Source organism: Mirounga leonina, unplaced genomic scaffold, assembly GCF_011800145.1.
Source record: "Mirounga leonina isolate KUSES-001 unplaced genomic scaffold, KU_Mleo_1.0 Mir_168, whole genome shotgun sequence".
In the NCBI taxonomy this organism is placed as follows: domain Eukaryota; kingdom Metazoa; phylum Chordata; class Mammalia; order Carnivora; family Phocidae; genus Mirounga; species Mirounga leonina.
The window spans coordinates 16,516,154-16,532,766 of record NW_023270426.1 but is presented as its reverse complement, the minus strand read 5'-3'; the positions used below and the strand labels follow the sequence as shown (position 1 = coordinate 16,532,766).

The 16,613-nt window shown below is 40.5% G+C and overlaps 1 protein-coding gene across 2 annotated transcripts in view; it reads left to right on the top strand.

Annotated features, from left to right (window-relative positions):
- Positions 1-8,721: 8,721 nt before the first annotated feature.
- FNIP1 (folliculin interacting protein 1) overlaps positions 8,722-16,613 on the top strand; it is a 151,479-nt gene continuing 143,587 nt past the window's right edge. For both annotated transcript variants that reach the window (XM_035014070.1, XM_035014068.1), the window contains exon 1: positions 8,722-8,907. In XM_035014070.1, the coding sequence (XP_034869961.1) occupies positions 8,816-8,907 (92 nt within the window). In that variant the 5' untranslated portion in view covers positions 8,722-8,815. The remainder of the gene's footprint in view (positions 8,908-16,613) is intronic.

Below are 16,613 nucleotides of genomic sequence, written 5' to 3'. Positions count from 1 at the left end.
GAAAGAGGAGTTCCATGAAGATATTCTTATAAATGATTTGACAAGGTCGTAAGCCACTAACGAAGCTATTTGTGATTTCTATTTCAAATTTTCATCTGGAGGTGAAATATAGGAAAGTTGTTAGGAAATGTAGAAGAGACCATTAAAGATGGAGGCTAAAAGCAAATTTAGATTGAATTTTAAATCAGTCGTCAACTAACACAGCAACTCTTGGGATGGTTTTAAAAGCAGAAATGTGACAAGCAATGTGGGGAAGAAGAAATGAAATAGAAGGCCTATTCCCTACTTTCAAGGAGTTTATCATCTAAGTGGGAAGCAAGAGGACAAATTACTTGATAGTTTCTAATCAGGTGGTGAGCTCCTGTGAGAAAGAATGACCCTGATTCTTAGTCTGGGCCTAGTGGGGCTGGAGGAAATAAACACTTATTTCATATTGCTGATAAGGATAATAGAGCTAGATCAGAAAGAGGTAAATACTTAGAACAGGCTGACGTGATTTGGAAAGTGACAGAGCCTGGATTTGAAGGCAAGAGTATTTAAGTCCAGTTTTTTTGTTTTATCATCTAGAGCATAGGGAAAAATGGGAGGGGAAAAGGATTTGCAACTGGCATTCAAGAGGCTTAGGGGTGGAGGGTATGACTTCTATTATGATTAAAAGGAAGGAAAGTAGAATAAGCTTGATGGTTGTCTAGAAAGCATGAGAAGTCCAAAGAGGATTTCTGTTGGCAAATCCTACAAGAAGGTTGTGCTCTTAACTTTATTTCTGTGGGTAGGCCTCAGAGGTCTTTCAGTGAACCACCCTAAAGAGCATCAGAAAAAGAGTTCTCTTCTGGAGAGAGGGTGTCCATAGTTTTTAATCACATTTTCAAAGTTGTCTGTGATCTAAAAACAGTTAGCAATGGGACTTGATCTCTTTATTTCAATATATAACTGATAATAATTTATAAGCATTTAAAATTTTCAAATTATACTTCATGAAAAAAAAAATCTCAAGTCTTAAGTACCCAGACAATCCAGTTGAAAATGCATGAAAGGGCAGATGTAATGTCATTTCCATTTAAAAATTTTTAACTGGAGTGTTTTTTCACCTCTCCAAAGTATAATTCATCATGGTTTGTTCAGTTGTGAATAGTCTCTTCATCTCATGTTGTGTTTATGGGAAGGGTATAATACTCAGACTTTCCAGATAAAAGTTATCTACAACCTCTTCTAATGTAATGTTGCTTTCTAACCTGTAGTTTAAAATGTTGACCCATCTTTTATCTTAAGTCCTCCCTTGACTCCATATGTTCTTCTATGTACCCATTTTTCACTCTTTTACACCCAGATTTCCTAAAAAGAGTGCTGTCTACTTTTGCACAAGTCCCTCACCCCTCAGCCCTTCCTCCTCCTCCACCTGCTCCCAACACACACACAGTCTGGCTTCAGCTCTGGTTCTCCACTGACACTGTTCCCCTCAACGTTACCAGCAATCTCCTTGATGCTAATCTAAGGGGTATTTTTCAGTTCTCATCTTACCCAACCTCTCTCTCCCAGCTAATGATATTGTAGACTAGTGCTCTATTCTTGAAAGCCTCCAGTAAGGAATGACCTCTTGGAAATGTTACTCTCCAGGCTTTCATCCAATCTCCAGCTCTTTCTCTTCCATTTCTTCTGAAGGCTCATTTTCCTCTGTCCAGCCTTTAAATTTTGGTGCTTTCTGGGGTTCTCTTCTAGGGCTTCTTCTCATGTTACGTCATCTCCCTGGGTGATCTCACCTATCTCTGACTTCAAGTACCATCTCTGGGCAGTTGGCCCCAAATCTTTGTAACTGCCATGGATATATGTAAGTGGACATGTGTGGTGATTGTCTCTGCATCTGTCCCCCAAAGGATTGGTTGTCTTTCCTTGTATTCCCACAGCATTCTGTATTTGCCCACATCATAGTATCTATCATAATGTTAATTATAATAATTATAATAATAATTATAGTTAATTTCCAGTCAAGTTCTGTTTTTTTTCTTCCTAGACTGTAAGGTCCTTGAGTGAAGGAACTACACTTGTTCATTATTGTGTTTTTAGTTCCCCTGTACCTCCATCCTAATTGGGTTTTGAATTTCCAAGCCATATGGTTTAGGTGGGATTGATCCCATCCTTAGTTCCAGGGGTGGGCCATTAATGGTTTAAATAAATTAACATAGCTCTCCCAACTCTGGCACAATGATTGGTTCAGGAATGGGGCCAAGGCTTAAAATGATCCTACAGGTATAAAGCTCAAGAGTTTTTTTCCTGGGAATACTGGGATACAGACTTCTTCTTTATTCTCTTGGATTTTACCTGAAAGGAAAGCTGCTGGCAGCCACTTGTGTCCACAAATGGAGGCCTGGGAATGGAGTTCACACAGAGAAATTAGAGCTTTGATAGAAAAACTGGATTCTTGATATCATTGTTGCAGTCCCTGGATGCATCTGTGTCTGAACTTTCCATCTACTTTAGGTTTCGTTCTGATAGCTAATCAGTTTCTTTTTAAAACTATGCTAGTTTATTTTGGATTTTCTGTCATGTGTAACACAGAACATCCTGACTGGTGAACTCAACCAAGGTCTGCCCAGACTTCTAGATTGGTATAGCCAAATGCTTGTTTTGTCATTGTTCCATGGGTTCTCATGGTATCTCATATTCAGCATATCCCAACCTGAGTTATTTTCTCCCTTGAAGCAGTTCTTCTATTTTCTGTTTCAGTGTTAGATATCTTAATCCATCCATGTAAGTTGAGCCAGAAATTTGGCTATCATCCATGACTCCTCCCTTTCTCTTATTTTCTCACAGGCAGTCATTCATGAAGTCCTGTTGGTCCTGAATTCTAAATAGCCCTCAGCATTTTCTACTCCCCTCCATTCCTATGGCTTTTCTCTGAATTCATGCCAGTATTATCTTGTATGGTTTTGTGTAACAGCCTTACCACTAGATTCTCAACCTTTATTTTTGTACCCTGTACTTAATTTTCCACAATGCATCCAGAAGGAACTTTGTAAAATGTTCATCTGATCATGTTTTCTGCTGAAAAATCTCTCAGTAGCTCTCCAACATGTTCTGAATAAAGTATGATCTTTTAAATTTATTTTACATAGTTTTCTTAATCTAATTCAATGTTATCACTAGATTATATTATAGGTCACTGAATATTTATATTTTATCATGCCTCCAGCCTTGCATGTGCTCATCCATCTGTCTGAAACATAACCCCCCTGCCCACATCCTTTTTTCTTTAGCTTCTCCTATTTTTATTTTTAATCCCTATTCATTCCTTCCCCAGAAAACTCTCCTTAATTCCCCCCAGAAGGCTAATTGTCTTTCTTTGTATACCCATGGCATCCTGTACTTGGCCACTTCATAGCATTTGTTAGTGAACTAAAATTGCCTGTCAAATTATTTTTCCCCCCTAGACTGTAAGCTCTTCAAGTGTAAGGACCACATCTTGTTCATTAGTGTATTTCCAGGTTCTAGCAAAGTTGCCAGACACATATTAAATATATTAAGTATTTGAAAAATATTTGTTGAAAAAATGTTTGTCATAGAAGTGTGTCATTATATAAAGGACCTTCTTTTGTATACTTCTACAGAATTCAAGGTGAGGATTTCAAACCAATTTATTTTATACTGAAGGTAAAAGTTTGATTCCTTAAAAGCATTTATCACAATGGGTAATAGCTTTTTGTTTACTTGTTGGTGGTTTCTTACGGGCAAGGACTCTACCCGTCTTATTTGTTATTGTGCTCTGAGCACCCTAGACCATAGTGGGTGCTTGATGTCACCATCTCTGTCTTTTTTTAAGATTTAAAAAAATTATTTATTTATTCATTATTTATTTTAGATAGAGAAAGCACAAGCAGGGGGATGAGCAGAGGGGTAGAGAGAAGGAGGGGAAAGAATCTTAAGCAGACTCCTCGCTGAGCATGGAGCCCCATGTGGGGCTTGATCTCACGACTCTGAGATTATGACCTGAGCTGAAATCAAGAGTCGGATGCTTAACTGACTGAGCCACCCAGGCGTCCCATCATCTCCTTTTGATTGTTTCCATTAGAATACAAAATTCTCTAATATCTTCCATTTTGAAAAAAGAAAAAAAACAATCTTCCCTCTTCCTATCTCCTCTCAGTCCTCAGTTCTCTGCTCCCTATCTCAGCAAAAGAGGGGAATTGTCTATACTCGTTTTACCACTTCCCTCTACCCTTTATTTTTTTGAACACACTCCATTCAGGTTTTTGCTCACATGAGTCCTCTGAAACTACTCTTGTCAAGATGTTGAGAAATCTAATGGACACTTATATTTTCAGCAACATTCAACACAGTTGATCCTTTCCTCCTTTTAGGCACATTTTTCTTCTCTCCTTATTCTTTGCTGGATCCTTTTCTTCAAGACCTATAAGTGTTGTCCTCATTGAATCTTAGTCCTGGACCCCTTTCTACACATACACATTCTCCCTAGGAAAACTCTTTCATTTCATTATTTTAAATGCCTCCAAAATTTATCTTTCCAAGCCTGTCTTCTCCCCATGTGTTCTACTCAGAATCTCTATATGGGTATCTAAAAGACAATTCAAACTCAATATATCCAAACTTATTATGCTTGATTTTCTTCTTCAAACCTGTGCTTTTCCTGGTCATGCTATTGGGAAATGACTTCCATTTAGATGCTTAAGGGAAAAACCTAGAAATTAATCCTTGGTTTTTCTTTCCTTCACTTCTGTCAGAAGTCCAGCTGAGTGTATCTCCAGAATAACTCCAGTTAGCCATCATCCACTTCCACTGAAAATACACAGTAGCCTCCTATACAGTTTCTCTGTTTTCATTCTCATTCTTTTATAATCCTTTCTCCTCAAAGCAGCCAGAGTAATCTTCTAGAGTCATTAATTAGAGCATGTCCTTCTCCTGTTTTAAACTCCTGCAGTAGCTCCCATCACATTTAATCTAACCTCTTTGAGATGATTTACAAGGTACCTACATAATGTGGCTTCTTATGTCTTTGTAACCATCTCTCAAACATCTTCTTCTTCCCAGAGTGCACTCAGCTCTTGTGGCCTCTTTTTTCTTCTTCAAAGAAGTCAAACCCATTTCTGCCTCAGAGCCTTTGTACATTTTCTTCTCTTTGCCAGAATGTTCTTCACTACCTTCTTTCCACTGCTGGTTCCTTTTCATTGTTTAGACCTCAATTTAACTCCCACATCTTTGAAGAAAACTGTCCTGACCACCCTGTGTAAATTTGGCCCTCTCCAGATGCTTGCTATCAACTATTTTGTTCCTAGCTCCTAGCACAACTTGTAAACATCTTGTTTATTTTGTCTGTTCCCACTGAGAACCAAGTTCCCAAGAGTAGGGACTTCTCTGTTCAGCACTATGTCCTCAGTTCCTACAACAGAGTCTTGAGACCTTGGAGACCTCAAGAAATATTGATTGAATAAATGAATGTTTAGGTTTTCTGGTGTCTCAAACTACTGCCATTCCTTTATTATATAGTAGTAAATCATCAATTGGTTTAAGAGCTTTTAAAACTGAGGTACTGGGGTGCCTGGGTGGCTCAGTTGGTTAAGTGTCTGCCTTCAGCTCAGGTCATGATCTCAGGATCCTGGGATCAAGTCCCACATTAGGCTCCATGCTCAGCAGGGATCTACTTCTCCCTCTCCGTCTGCCCCTCCCTCTGCTCGTGCTCTCTCTCTCTAATAAATAAATTAAAAATCTTAAAAACAACAACAACAAAAAAAACCACTGAGGTACCCTGAATCCTTTAGGCAGTTTTACTTGATGATCTAGATTCTGAATGTCTTGTTCTGCGACATTCTCAGTGAAAATTTAACTTGTTTCAGGAAAATTTAGCACAATTGAGGCAAGCTTATTAGCATGTGTTTAAGAGAGCAAGATTCCAGTTTTATTGCCACCTTTTCCCGTATCTATAACCAGAAGAGAGTGCCCTTGTCTTTTATATTATTGGAAATTATTTTCAATGTAGTCTGCATAATTAAGTAACATGTCTTCTTTTATAACAAACTTGTATCATGTTAGTGCTTTCTAATTCTGTAATTTGAATATTACCCTGCAACATAAAGGAAATGTGATGAATGATAGCTAGTTTTTTTTCTGTACCTTTCGAGCAAAGGGCTAAATGAGACTATAAATGAAGTTATTATATGATTAGAGAATAGTAAAACAAAGTATCTCTTATGCAAGCAGTAATGTTCTTTCCCTTACTATTAATATCTATAATTATCCCGTGAAGTAACTTTTTCCTAAGATGAAAGCACACAAGGTTATTGTATTTAGAAACTTCTGAGGGGACAAGGAAATACTCTTCTCTGCCAGCTGTGGACCAGTCATGAGTCCTCAGTGTCAATGGTTCTGTATATACAGGCTTGAGTCTGTTTCCTCTTGAACTCATTTAGCGTAACTTGCTAGTATAAAAGCAAAATGAAACGTCCCCAAATGATTAATTAATTGACTTATAGGATGTGCATTTTCTCACTATTAAAAATTGCATTGACTTCATTTTTTTTAACAAAAATTTTATTCCATGTTCACATTTTTTGGGGGGTGGGAAATACAGTTTGAACTGTGTAGATCATCTTATATGTAGATTTTTACAGCTTGTTACTATAAATGTATTTCCCTTATGATTTTAATATTTTCTTTTCTCTAGCTTACTTTATCATAAGAATACACTGTATAATACGTGCTTATAGAATAGATGCTTTGTGTTAATCAACTGTTTATGTTATCAGTAAGGCTTCTGGTCAACTGTAAGCTATTTGTAGTTAAATTGTGGGGGAGTTTAAGTTACACTTGGATTTTTGATGTTGCAGGGGTTGGGGCTCCTTGCCCCCACATTGTTCAAGGGTCAACTGTATACATAGTTCATTTTGCCTTATTAGAAATCTTTCCCTGTTTGGTCAGAATCCCGAGGATTATCTTTACACAGGACATAGTCCTGCTGTTTTGAATCTGTATTGCCCAGTAAGTTCTGGACCTTGGGCAATGTGCAGAGGAGCTATGAATGAATCTTAACCCGAGAACCTCAAATGTCACCTTCTTAGAGAGACCTTTCCCACTCCCTCATTTCATTGCTTAGTTCTCATTCAGAAGCTAGTCCTAAAATTACCTTGTTTACTTATTTATTATCTCCTTATATAGAAAGTTAGCTTTGTCTTTGTGTTTACTTTGGATCCCCAGTAAGTGGACCAAGGGCACTTAAGCATTTGTGGAATTAATAAATTAATTTCTTGGGGCACCTGGGCGGCTCAGCTCCTGATCTCAAGGTCCTAGGATTAAGCCCCATTGGGCACCCAGCTCAGCGGGCAGTCTGCTTCTCCATCTCCCTTTGCCTCTCCCCCCCCAACTCGTTCTCTCTTTCTCTCTCTCCAATAAATAAATAAAATCTTAAAAAATTAATTTCTTAATCACCTATAGTGCTTTAAAAAAATCTTGTAATGGTTAAACATCATGGTGATCGCTGAAATTCTCAGATACACAGTCTGCCTATTTTCTTTTTTCTATAAAGGCCACTTATTTTATAGTTTAAACTCTAGCTGCAAATTAGTGGGAGTTGGTAGCCACTCAAGGAAAATACAGTTTGTCTGCCTAATTAAATGAAATTTTCAAAAGGTTTTTTTTTTTTTTTTTTTAATCTAGTCTTCCAACCACATACCAGTTATTTCCTGCCATCCATATTTGCCAGAGAATTTCATCCCACGGTACAAAATTCCTAATTCTGGAGGGGGAGTGGGTGAATAAATGGTGCTGAAAATTTGTAAGGCCACTTTGATCTGAACCCTGATAAAATTTGGCTTCCTGGGTTTAATAAGACTGCAAGGTCATTTTTGAGCAATGTTCCCCCCCGCCCCCCACACTTTGGAAAGCGGTTTTCCTCGTATTAAATCCATTTGTTTACAATTCCACTGTGGAATTCCCCTCTCCCTACATACCTAGACGTTAAGATAGAGCTTAAGTCCTATCGTTCTCACAAAAGGTTAATTCCTGTTGTCAGGGTTCGAGGAGCTAGTGGGAAAACCCGGAAGGCGGCCGCCCCAAGTCCCTGGCCGAGGTCTTCTCTGCTGGAGGTCAAAGCTGTGGCGAGTGTCTGGGCAGGGCTCTCCACCAGCCACGCGCTGTCAAGCCCCGAGCCCACACCCCTCGCGGCCCTGCGCGGGCAGGCCTGTGGCCCCGCACTCAAAGTCTAGCCTAGGTCGCGCGCCTTCTCTGCTCAGGGGGCCGCTGGACTGGCCAGGAGCGCGACGGAGGGGCGAAACCTGGAGGCTGAGGAGGGGATGGCGCGGGAGGGTCGGCTGCTCGAGGAGCTCTAAGCAGCTCTCTTTGTCGTGGGGGCGGGGAGACGAAGCCTTCTGCATTCCAAAGTACCGGGCGTCGTTCCCGCCCCGCCCCGCCGTAGCCTCAGAGAGCAGCAGACAACGTCACGCTGAAGGACCGCGACCGAAGCGCGCCCCCCTTCGCTTCCCCAGCCACCTCTACTCCCCGCCCCTCCGGTCCTTTCCGCGCACACCCCGCCCCGTGAGCTGCCACGTGAGGGAATCCACTAGTCAGCCTATGGGGGCCAGCTCCGCCCTACGCCCCCGCCTTGCCCCCCGCTCCGCGCGCCGCCACGTGATGCGGCTCACCGCCAGCCAATGGACGCCGGCCTTGCCTCGCGCCCCGCCCCGCGCGCCGTGGCCGTTTGAAGTGACTAATTTCTGTCATATGACTGAGGCGCTCATGGGGGTGGTGGGGCTGCTCTAGGAGCGGGGGCCTAGCGAGCGCCCTAAGGAGCGACCCTGGTCTGGCCGTGGTCAGCATGGCCCCTACGCTGTTCCAGAAGCTCTTCAGCAAGAGGAGCGGGCTGGGCGCGGCCGGTCGGGACGCGCGGGACCCAGACTGCGCGTTCAGGTAGGGCGCTGCGGGGCGAGGGGGGGGGGGGGGCGCCGAGCCGATGGCCTTGTGGGCTCCGCGCTCCAGATGTGCAGGGGCCTTCGGTGTTCGTGCCCGCGCGACAGCGCCACGCAGGGACTGGGACCTGGGCCCCGGTGGGGAGGGGCTGGGCAGCTGCGGACCTGCGCTGGAGGGTTGGAGCGAGGTCCTCTCGCCCCACCACCCCCATCCCGGCACTTGCCCCTTCCCCCTCCTCCCGGCCGGTTTGTTTACGTCCTGCCCGGCTGCCACGCGCGGCTGTGCCTTCCCCACCGAGCACCGCGGCCTGAGCGTAGGGTCCACACTCCTTTCTGGCAGCCAGTAGAGTTGGGAGCGGGCTGGGCTGGACCTCAGCCCCAGTCCTCGGGGCCCAGAAGTTCTCCCCTCCTCCCCGAGACAGTCGCTCTCTGGGTGCTTCATTCCGGCCTGTTTGCCGGAGAGCTGCACGTTTTGGGCAACCTTCTGAGGGTAGAAGGCTGGAGGAGCGAGTAGGCAAGGTCCCGTTCTTTCAGGTTTCTTGGAAACTAGTATTGGAGGTGTGCAGTTACCGGAACGAGCGGTCTTATTGTTATCGAAGGAGAAAGGTGAAACCTAAGAGGTTATGGTACTACTGACTAGACTGAAGCAGGACCGAATCAAAGGAAGCACGGCCTTAGAATTGACCATAGAATCATCCCGTTACAAGTGTTACCAGAAAGGAGTCTTGAAAAATTGAAAACGATAGCAAAATATTTTGTGGTATCACAGGCTTTATTAATTTTTGGTTGCAGTACCTGTTGCTGGTAGAAAAACTTCTTAGAATTGTAAGACAATGTAGGAGAATCATGAATTCAAGGTAAAATTTAGTCGCCAAACCACATTTGAAGAAGAGATTATGTCTTTCACATAGCCTTCATACTTGTTGCGGTGTGGAAACTTGTAAATATAACTAGGCTAAATGTCACATCTCTCTCAAACCTGGTAGGACAGCAAAGAGCCCAGTTGTTCAGTAGTAGTAGGAAAAAATGAGAGTCTGTTAAATTTTGCAACAGGCAAAAGTTTGAAATGACTGTACCACACTGGTAAAAGGTTTTCATATTCTTAAAATTATTCACCCTCTCTCGGTAATGCAGGTCACATTACGAAATTATAATATTAAATGGAAAGAACTTAACTGGCTTTTAGAGGAAGAAAAATCACAATGTGAACATCTTGGAAAAGTGTCTAGGAAAACAGTTTTCTGGGTTTGGGTCTTTTCCACTGGGAAATATCTTGCCATACTCATCTAATGACTTTTAAAGAACATTTCTTTACTGATTTTCTTTTGAAAAACCATAGTGTAGTCTAGATAATATTACATTGAGACATCCAGTAAATCCAGAGTCCATAGAAAGCAGGTTGAGAGTATTAAAAAGGTGACATTTGATTAGACTCTCTTTCTGGGCAAAGATTGACTTTGGGGTACTCAAGTTTCCAAGGGTCTCAAGTCACTCATATGAAAAGAATTTTCATGTCTATTTTTAAAAAACGTAAAGCCTACTATATAGTTGTGTAACACTACTTTGGAGTTGCCAAAGCACTTTCCCATTAGTTATCTCATGTGATATTTCACAACCACCTTGTGAGATAGAGCAAGTAGCAGTATAGATAACTATATGATACTTTTTCCAGTGGAAGTAAGAATTATGTATACACCCAATAAGTGCAGTATGATTTAGAAGTGATTTCTTTAAAAAATAAAATGTGTACAATTGTACATGTGAGAAAATGAGAACTGGTTAATGTCATACAGCTAGTAACTTGCAGATCTAGGTAACCCAGGTAATTTTTCTTTTTTTAAGATTTTATTTATTTGTCAGAGAAAGAGAGAACACAAGCAGGGGGAGTGGCAGGCAGGGGGAGAAACAGGCTTCCTGCTGAGCAAGGAGGCTGATGTGGGACTAGATCCCAGGACCTTGGGATCATGACCTGAGCCGAAGCAGGTGCTTAACCAACTGAGCCACCCAGGCATCCCGGTAATTTTTTTAAACAACTTCAATTTACATACAGTAAAATTAAGCCATTCTAACTGCACAGTTCTGTGAATTTTGTTATACATATACAGTTTTGTACTCACCACCCCAGTGAAGTAGTAGAACACTTCCATCCCCCCAGAAGTTTCCTCATGCCCCTTTGTAGTCAGTCCTTAACCCATCCTTACTCAGGGCAGTCACTGGTCTGCTCTAATGAGTGAAGTTTTGACTTTTCTAGAATTTCCTATAAATGTGATCATATTGTTTATAGTCTTTTCTATCTGGCTTATTTTAATTCAAGAGTGATGATTTTTGAGATTCTTCTAAGTTGCATTTATCAGTAGTTCCTTTGATTTTATTGCTGAGTAGTATTCCATTGTATGGGTATAGTACAGTTTCTTTATCCATTCACTACCAATTGGTAGACATTTGGATTGTTCCCAAATTTGGGCTGTGATGAACATTGTTGCTATGAACTTTTGTGTACAAATCTTTATGCAGACATATGTTTTCATTTCTCTTGGATGGTTATCTAGGAGTGGGATTGCTGGGTCACATGCTAAGTATGTGCTTAACTTCTAAAAAGATTGCCAAACTTTTCTGAAGTAGCTGTACCATTTTGTATTCCCATGAGCAGTGTGTGAAGTTTATAATTGCTCCACATCCTCTCCAATACCAGGTATCTGTTAGTCTATTTTTTAATCAAGATTTTTTTTTGTATTGTGAAAAACACCTAATAACATTTACCACGTTGACCATTTTTGATTATAGCCATTCTAGTGGTTGTAGTGGAATCTTGTTTGTGTTTTTTAAAGATTTATTTATTTATTTTAGAGAGAAAGAGATAGCGTGCACGAATGGGGAGGAGGAGGGGCAGAGGCAGTGGGAGAGAGAATCCCAAGCAGATTCCTTGCTGAGCCAGAGCCCAGTTCGGGGTTTGATCTCTTGACACCAAGATCTTGACCTGAGCCGAAAGCAAGAGTCCATTGCTTAACCTAACTGACTGAGCCACCCAGGAGCACCTCTTATTGTGGTTTTAATTTGCATTTCCCAAATAACAAATGATGTAACTCGGGTTTTAGAGCAGATTAAAATTTCATTCCAGTATACCATGCTTTTCTTTCTAGAATCCTTTTTTGGTTTTGTTTTTTTATAGTCAGTTATGTTGTTAAATCTGACTTGGACACAGCCATTGGCAACTAACCCATAGTTCAGTGTCTAAAGAGTTAGTTCCTAGAGTTAGCAATCTACAAGGCCCAGTGGTAGTAAGTCACAGTAGAGCTCTGGGATAGGAGAGACTTTTGATATGAACGAAGCTTTAGGAGCCTTGAAATACTGTCTTTCGTGGTCACCCCATTGGAAAAGGTGGTCAGGGATCACCCCCTTCCCTTCTGTTTTCACTTTTCAAAAAGACCCTTACCATATAGATTTCTTTGTACTTGTCTTATCTAAGCTTCTTGAGCTGAAGATGAGTGTGAAGGATATCACATGGCTATTATTTCAGTAATTTATAGAATTAAAACAGTAACTTGTTTTTATATTTTTGAGGATTTGGGAAGTGATAGAAATAATTAATTGTAAGTTCAGTAACTGCAATACCTATAAAATGATTGCTTTAAAAATAAAATTCTTGGAAAAATGTCTAATTTGGTGAAGAAGTTTGTTTCAGAGTTAAATGTAGGGCGTGATTCATGTTTTGTTAAAAAAATTGCTGCAGTTTTGTTTTATTCCTAATGCATGAGCATTTGCTCTTACTGTCTGTTCCAGAAATTCTTACCCTGTTGTAACAATCTCTTAATTGTTCTTTTTCCATCACTCTTGTCTTGTTCCAAACTATTCTCAACACTTCATCCTTTTAAAAATGCAAATTATGATTATGCTCAGCATGCAAAACGGTATAGAATTTAATATCTGCATTACGAGTTATTTTAAGGATTCAAAGAGATAAGTCATGTTAAGTACTTAATGCAGTGCTTAGCACATGGCATTCAGGAACCAGAAATTGTACTATGATGATTCCATGTTTTGTGTAAAACCCTTCTGTTTAGGCCCAAACTCCTTAAAGTGGCCCTGTATCGTGTGACTTTTGCAGTCTCTAGCCTTGACTTTTTTTTTTTTCCTAATTAACATAAGGTTGTTTTTTAAAAACCGAGCCATCATTCTATTATTATACTTAACAGAAATTCCTTAATATGATCTATTCTTAGACTATATTAATATTTTCTCAGGTGTTTCAAGATGTCTTTTTATATATTTGTTTGACTTAGAATTTTTTTTTTTTTTTTTTGAGGAAGAGAGAGAGAGGTGGGGAAGGATAGAAGGATAGAAGGGGGAAGGAGTAGAGGGAGAGAGAGAATCTTAAGCAGGCTCCATGCCCAGCATAGAGCCTGACACGGGGCTCCGTCTCATGACCCTGAGATCATGAGCTGAGTTGAAATCAAGAGTCAGATACTTAACCCCCTCAGCCACCCAGCCAACCAGGCATTTGAATTAGAATCTTAAAAGAATCTGCATATTACATTTGCAGTTATGTTGCTTAAGTAATTTTTTTCTATAACAGCCTCCCCCCGCCTTTGTAAAATATGATTTCTTGTTGAAACTGGGTTATTTTTCTTACAGAGTTTCCCACATTCTTTATGTGGCTGTTTGCTGCCTTATTGTTTCCTCTAATTCAGTGCTTCCCAGCATTCTGTTTTAACAAGCTTCCTCTAGGTTATTCTGATGCTCTAGTTTGAGACCCACTGCTATAACTTACTCTCTCTTTCCAGAAAGCTGGTAGTTAGATACTTTATTAGATTCAGGTTCATTTTTTTAAAATAAAAATATCCCATAGATGTTTGTTGTGAATTTCCTACCTATTAGAGTTACATCGTGTCTAGTTGTCCTCCCTTTAGTGATGCTAATAAATTTGGTGAGTTGTTCTATCAATCTTGTTCTCACATTATAAGATTCCCCTTTCCCTAATGGTTTTAGCATCTTTTGTTGATTATTGTCTGAATCCATTACCTTGTTAGGGGTTGTAAAATGGTGATACCCTGATTGTTTAATTCCTCCTGCATTTACTTCCTAGAAGAAATTTCTCTTACTACCTGTTTGGCTACGCTTTGCTACAGGAAAGGTAGCATATAAGTTTGATTGTTTCCCTTTGTAATGTGTCAGAATAATTTATAATGAGTTTAGTGAAGGTTTTCACTTTGTCATTTTTTGGTATCATCACAAGCTTCTGGATTTTAATGTGTTTTAATCTATCACAAATTGTCCCATATTTGGCCAGTAGCAGACTTTTCAAGTTGATTTCTGTGCTCTTGTGACATGATCTCTTTAACCTTTGATAACTTCTGCTTTCTTTTGGGCTTTTATTAATCCCCTCTCCCTCTTCTAGAATTTTATCACCCTGGACATGTTTTACATTCAGTGATGTGCCAAGCTGTGCTGTTCCCTGTTCTTGTCATAGTTTTCTGTTCTTTTTTGTTTGGCTTTTTGTAGTGATCATCTGGACTTATCCTAATTCTCCTTCCTCCAGGAAGCCTTTTCTGGTTTCTCCCAGAGTGAGTTAGGTTTCTCTGAAATTTTCTTCCATAGCTTAATGTATTTCCTTCTGTGACATCTATTACAGTTGTCATTATTTGTCCATATCTCTCTTCTTTGCTTGCTTGAGTTCTCTTCAACTTCAAGGTGGGTTTTGGAGTTAGAACCCTGTAGATGGACCTGTGGGGAAAAGATACCTAGATTTCTTGCTGGAACCCCTAGATAGCTGCCGTTTTCCGAGGGAGAGAGTATAAGACTGGAAGCATAACTTGACTAGCCTATCACAAGTAGCAGCCTTCTCCTCTATTCTCTATCACACACATTTTATATTCTTCATAGCTCATTTTATAACTTACCATCTGTCTTCCCCATGTTCACATTGTTGTGCCAGTATACAGCACAGTGCCTGAACATATGCTCAGTAAATATTTATAGAATGAATGTATGAAATAATTTCAAGGGCAGAGGGAGAGAGTCAGAAGTTCTCTTTTGGACATTTGGTCTAGTTTGATAGAGATGTCCACTTAGAGATGTCCAGTTGACAGTAAATAAAGTAAATGTAGAGTTCACAGCAGAGGTTGATTCACAGGAGAATTGGGACTGGAGATAGCTTATGGTCAGTATTAAAACTAAGGGAAGGGATGAGATCATCTAGGAAAAGGTGTAGATAGGGTATTGGAAAGAAGAGGCTTTGCTCTGAGGAAATTTAAAGTGTACAGATGTAGGAGGGGAACGTCTACAAAGAAGAAAATGGCAAGAGAAACATTGGGAAAGCCAGGGGTGTGTGGTGTTAGGACAGCTCCAAAGAGAAAGTGTTTAAAAAAATGATGGTGTGATGAACTGTTTTCTATATGCTGGTTGCTGACAGGTCTTGTAAGATGACAAATAGAAAAGTATCTATTGACCTGTCAATTTGAAGATAACTAGTGACCTTAATTTTTTTTTTTTTTTTGAGATGGGCATGTTTAAGGGGAGAAAGTGAGGTAGATGAAGATAGATGTGGAATAAATGAGAAGTGAGAAATGGCTTCACTGCTACAGCTTCCCCCGCCGCCCCCCAGGAGAAACAGTCTGTAGTACTGTGTTGTTTTTTTACTTTCAGTATTCTGATTTTATGTCACATTTTAAGCTTCTGAAGTTCTTTTTTTCTTTTTAAGATTTTATTTACTTACTTGACAGAGAGAGAGAGCACGCACAAGCAGAGGGAGAAGCAGGCTTCCCACTGAGCAGGGAGCCCGATGTGGGGCTCGATTCCAGGATCCTGGGATCATGACCTGAGCCGAAGGCAGATGCTTAATGACTGAGCCACTTAGGCACCCCTGACGTTCTTTTCTTTCTTAAAGATTTTATCCATTTACTTAGAGAGCGAGAGGGAGAAAGCGCTAGAGTGTGAGTGCAAGTCAGGAGAGGGGCAGAGGCAGAGGGGGAGAGAGAATCCCAACCGGACTCCAAGTTGAGAACAGAGCCCATCATGGGGCTCGATCCCCCAACCCTGAGATCACAACTGGAACTGAAATCAAATTGGCCACTCAGCCAACTGGGCCACCCAGGGGCCCCAAGCTTCTAAGTTCTTAAGCTGGCTTTTTAATATTGTCAATATTTGTAAGAATTGTATTTCAGAAATTTTGCTTTTTCAGCGTGATTTTTAAAGATTTGTTGCATTGCATTCACAAGGGTTTTTGTTATTTAAAAAATAGCACCCCTCCATAAATTGTACCTTTTAATTCAATGTTAGAAATAGTAGAAAGTTTTAATATTCTTTTTTTTTTAAGCTTTTATTTATTTATTTGACAGAGAGATAGTGAGAGAGAGAGAGAGCACAAGCAGGGAGACGGCAGGGAGAGGGAGAAGCAGGCTCCCTACTGTACAAGAAGCCCAACGTGGGGCTCAATCCCAGGACCGTGGGATCATGATCTGAGCTGAAGGCAGACCCTTAACCGACTGAGCCATCTAGGTGCCCTGAAAGTTTTAATATTCTTTACAAAGAATCCTGTGGGAATCGTATCTTTCTTACTAATGTGGGAAGCTGAGAATTGTAAGTAATTACATATTAATGCTCTTTGGTAGTGATGTTTGGTCCTAAGAGTCTAACTTTCCAGTAAGAAATGCAAATGTATTTTATTGTTAATTTGTTTTGCTTTTCTATTTCTAAGTAGTAGTATTAGAT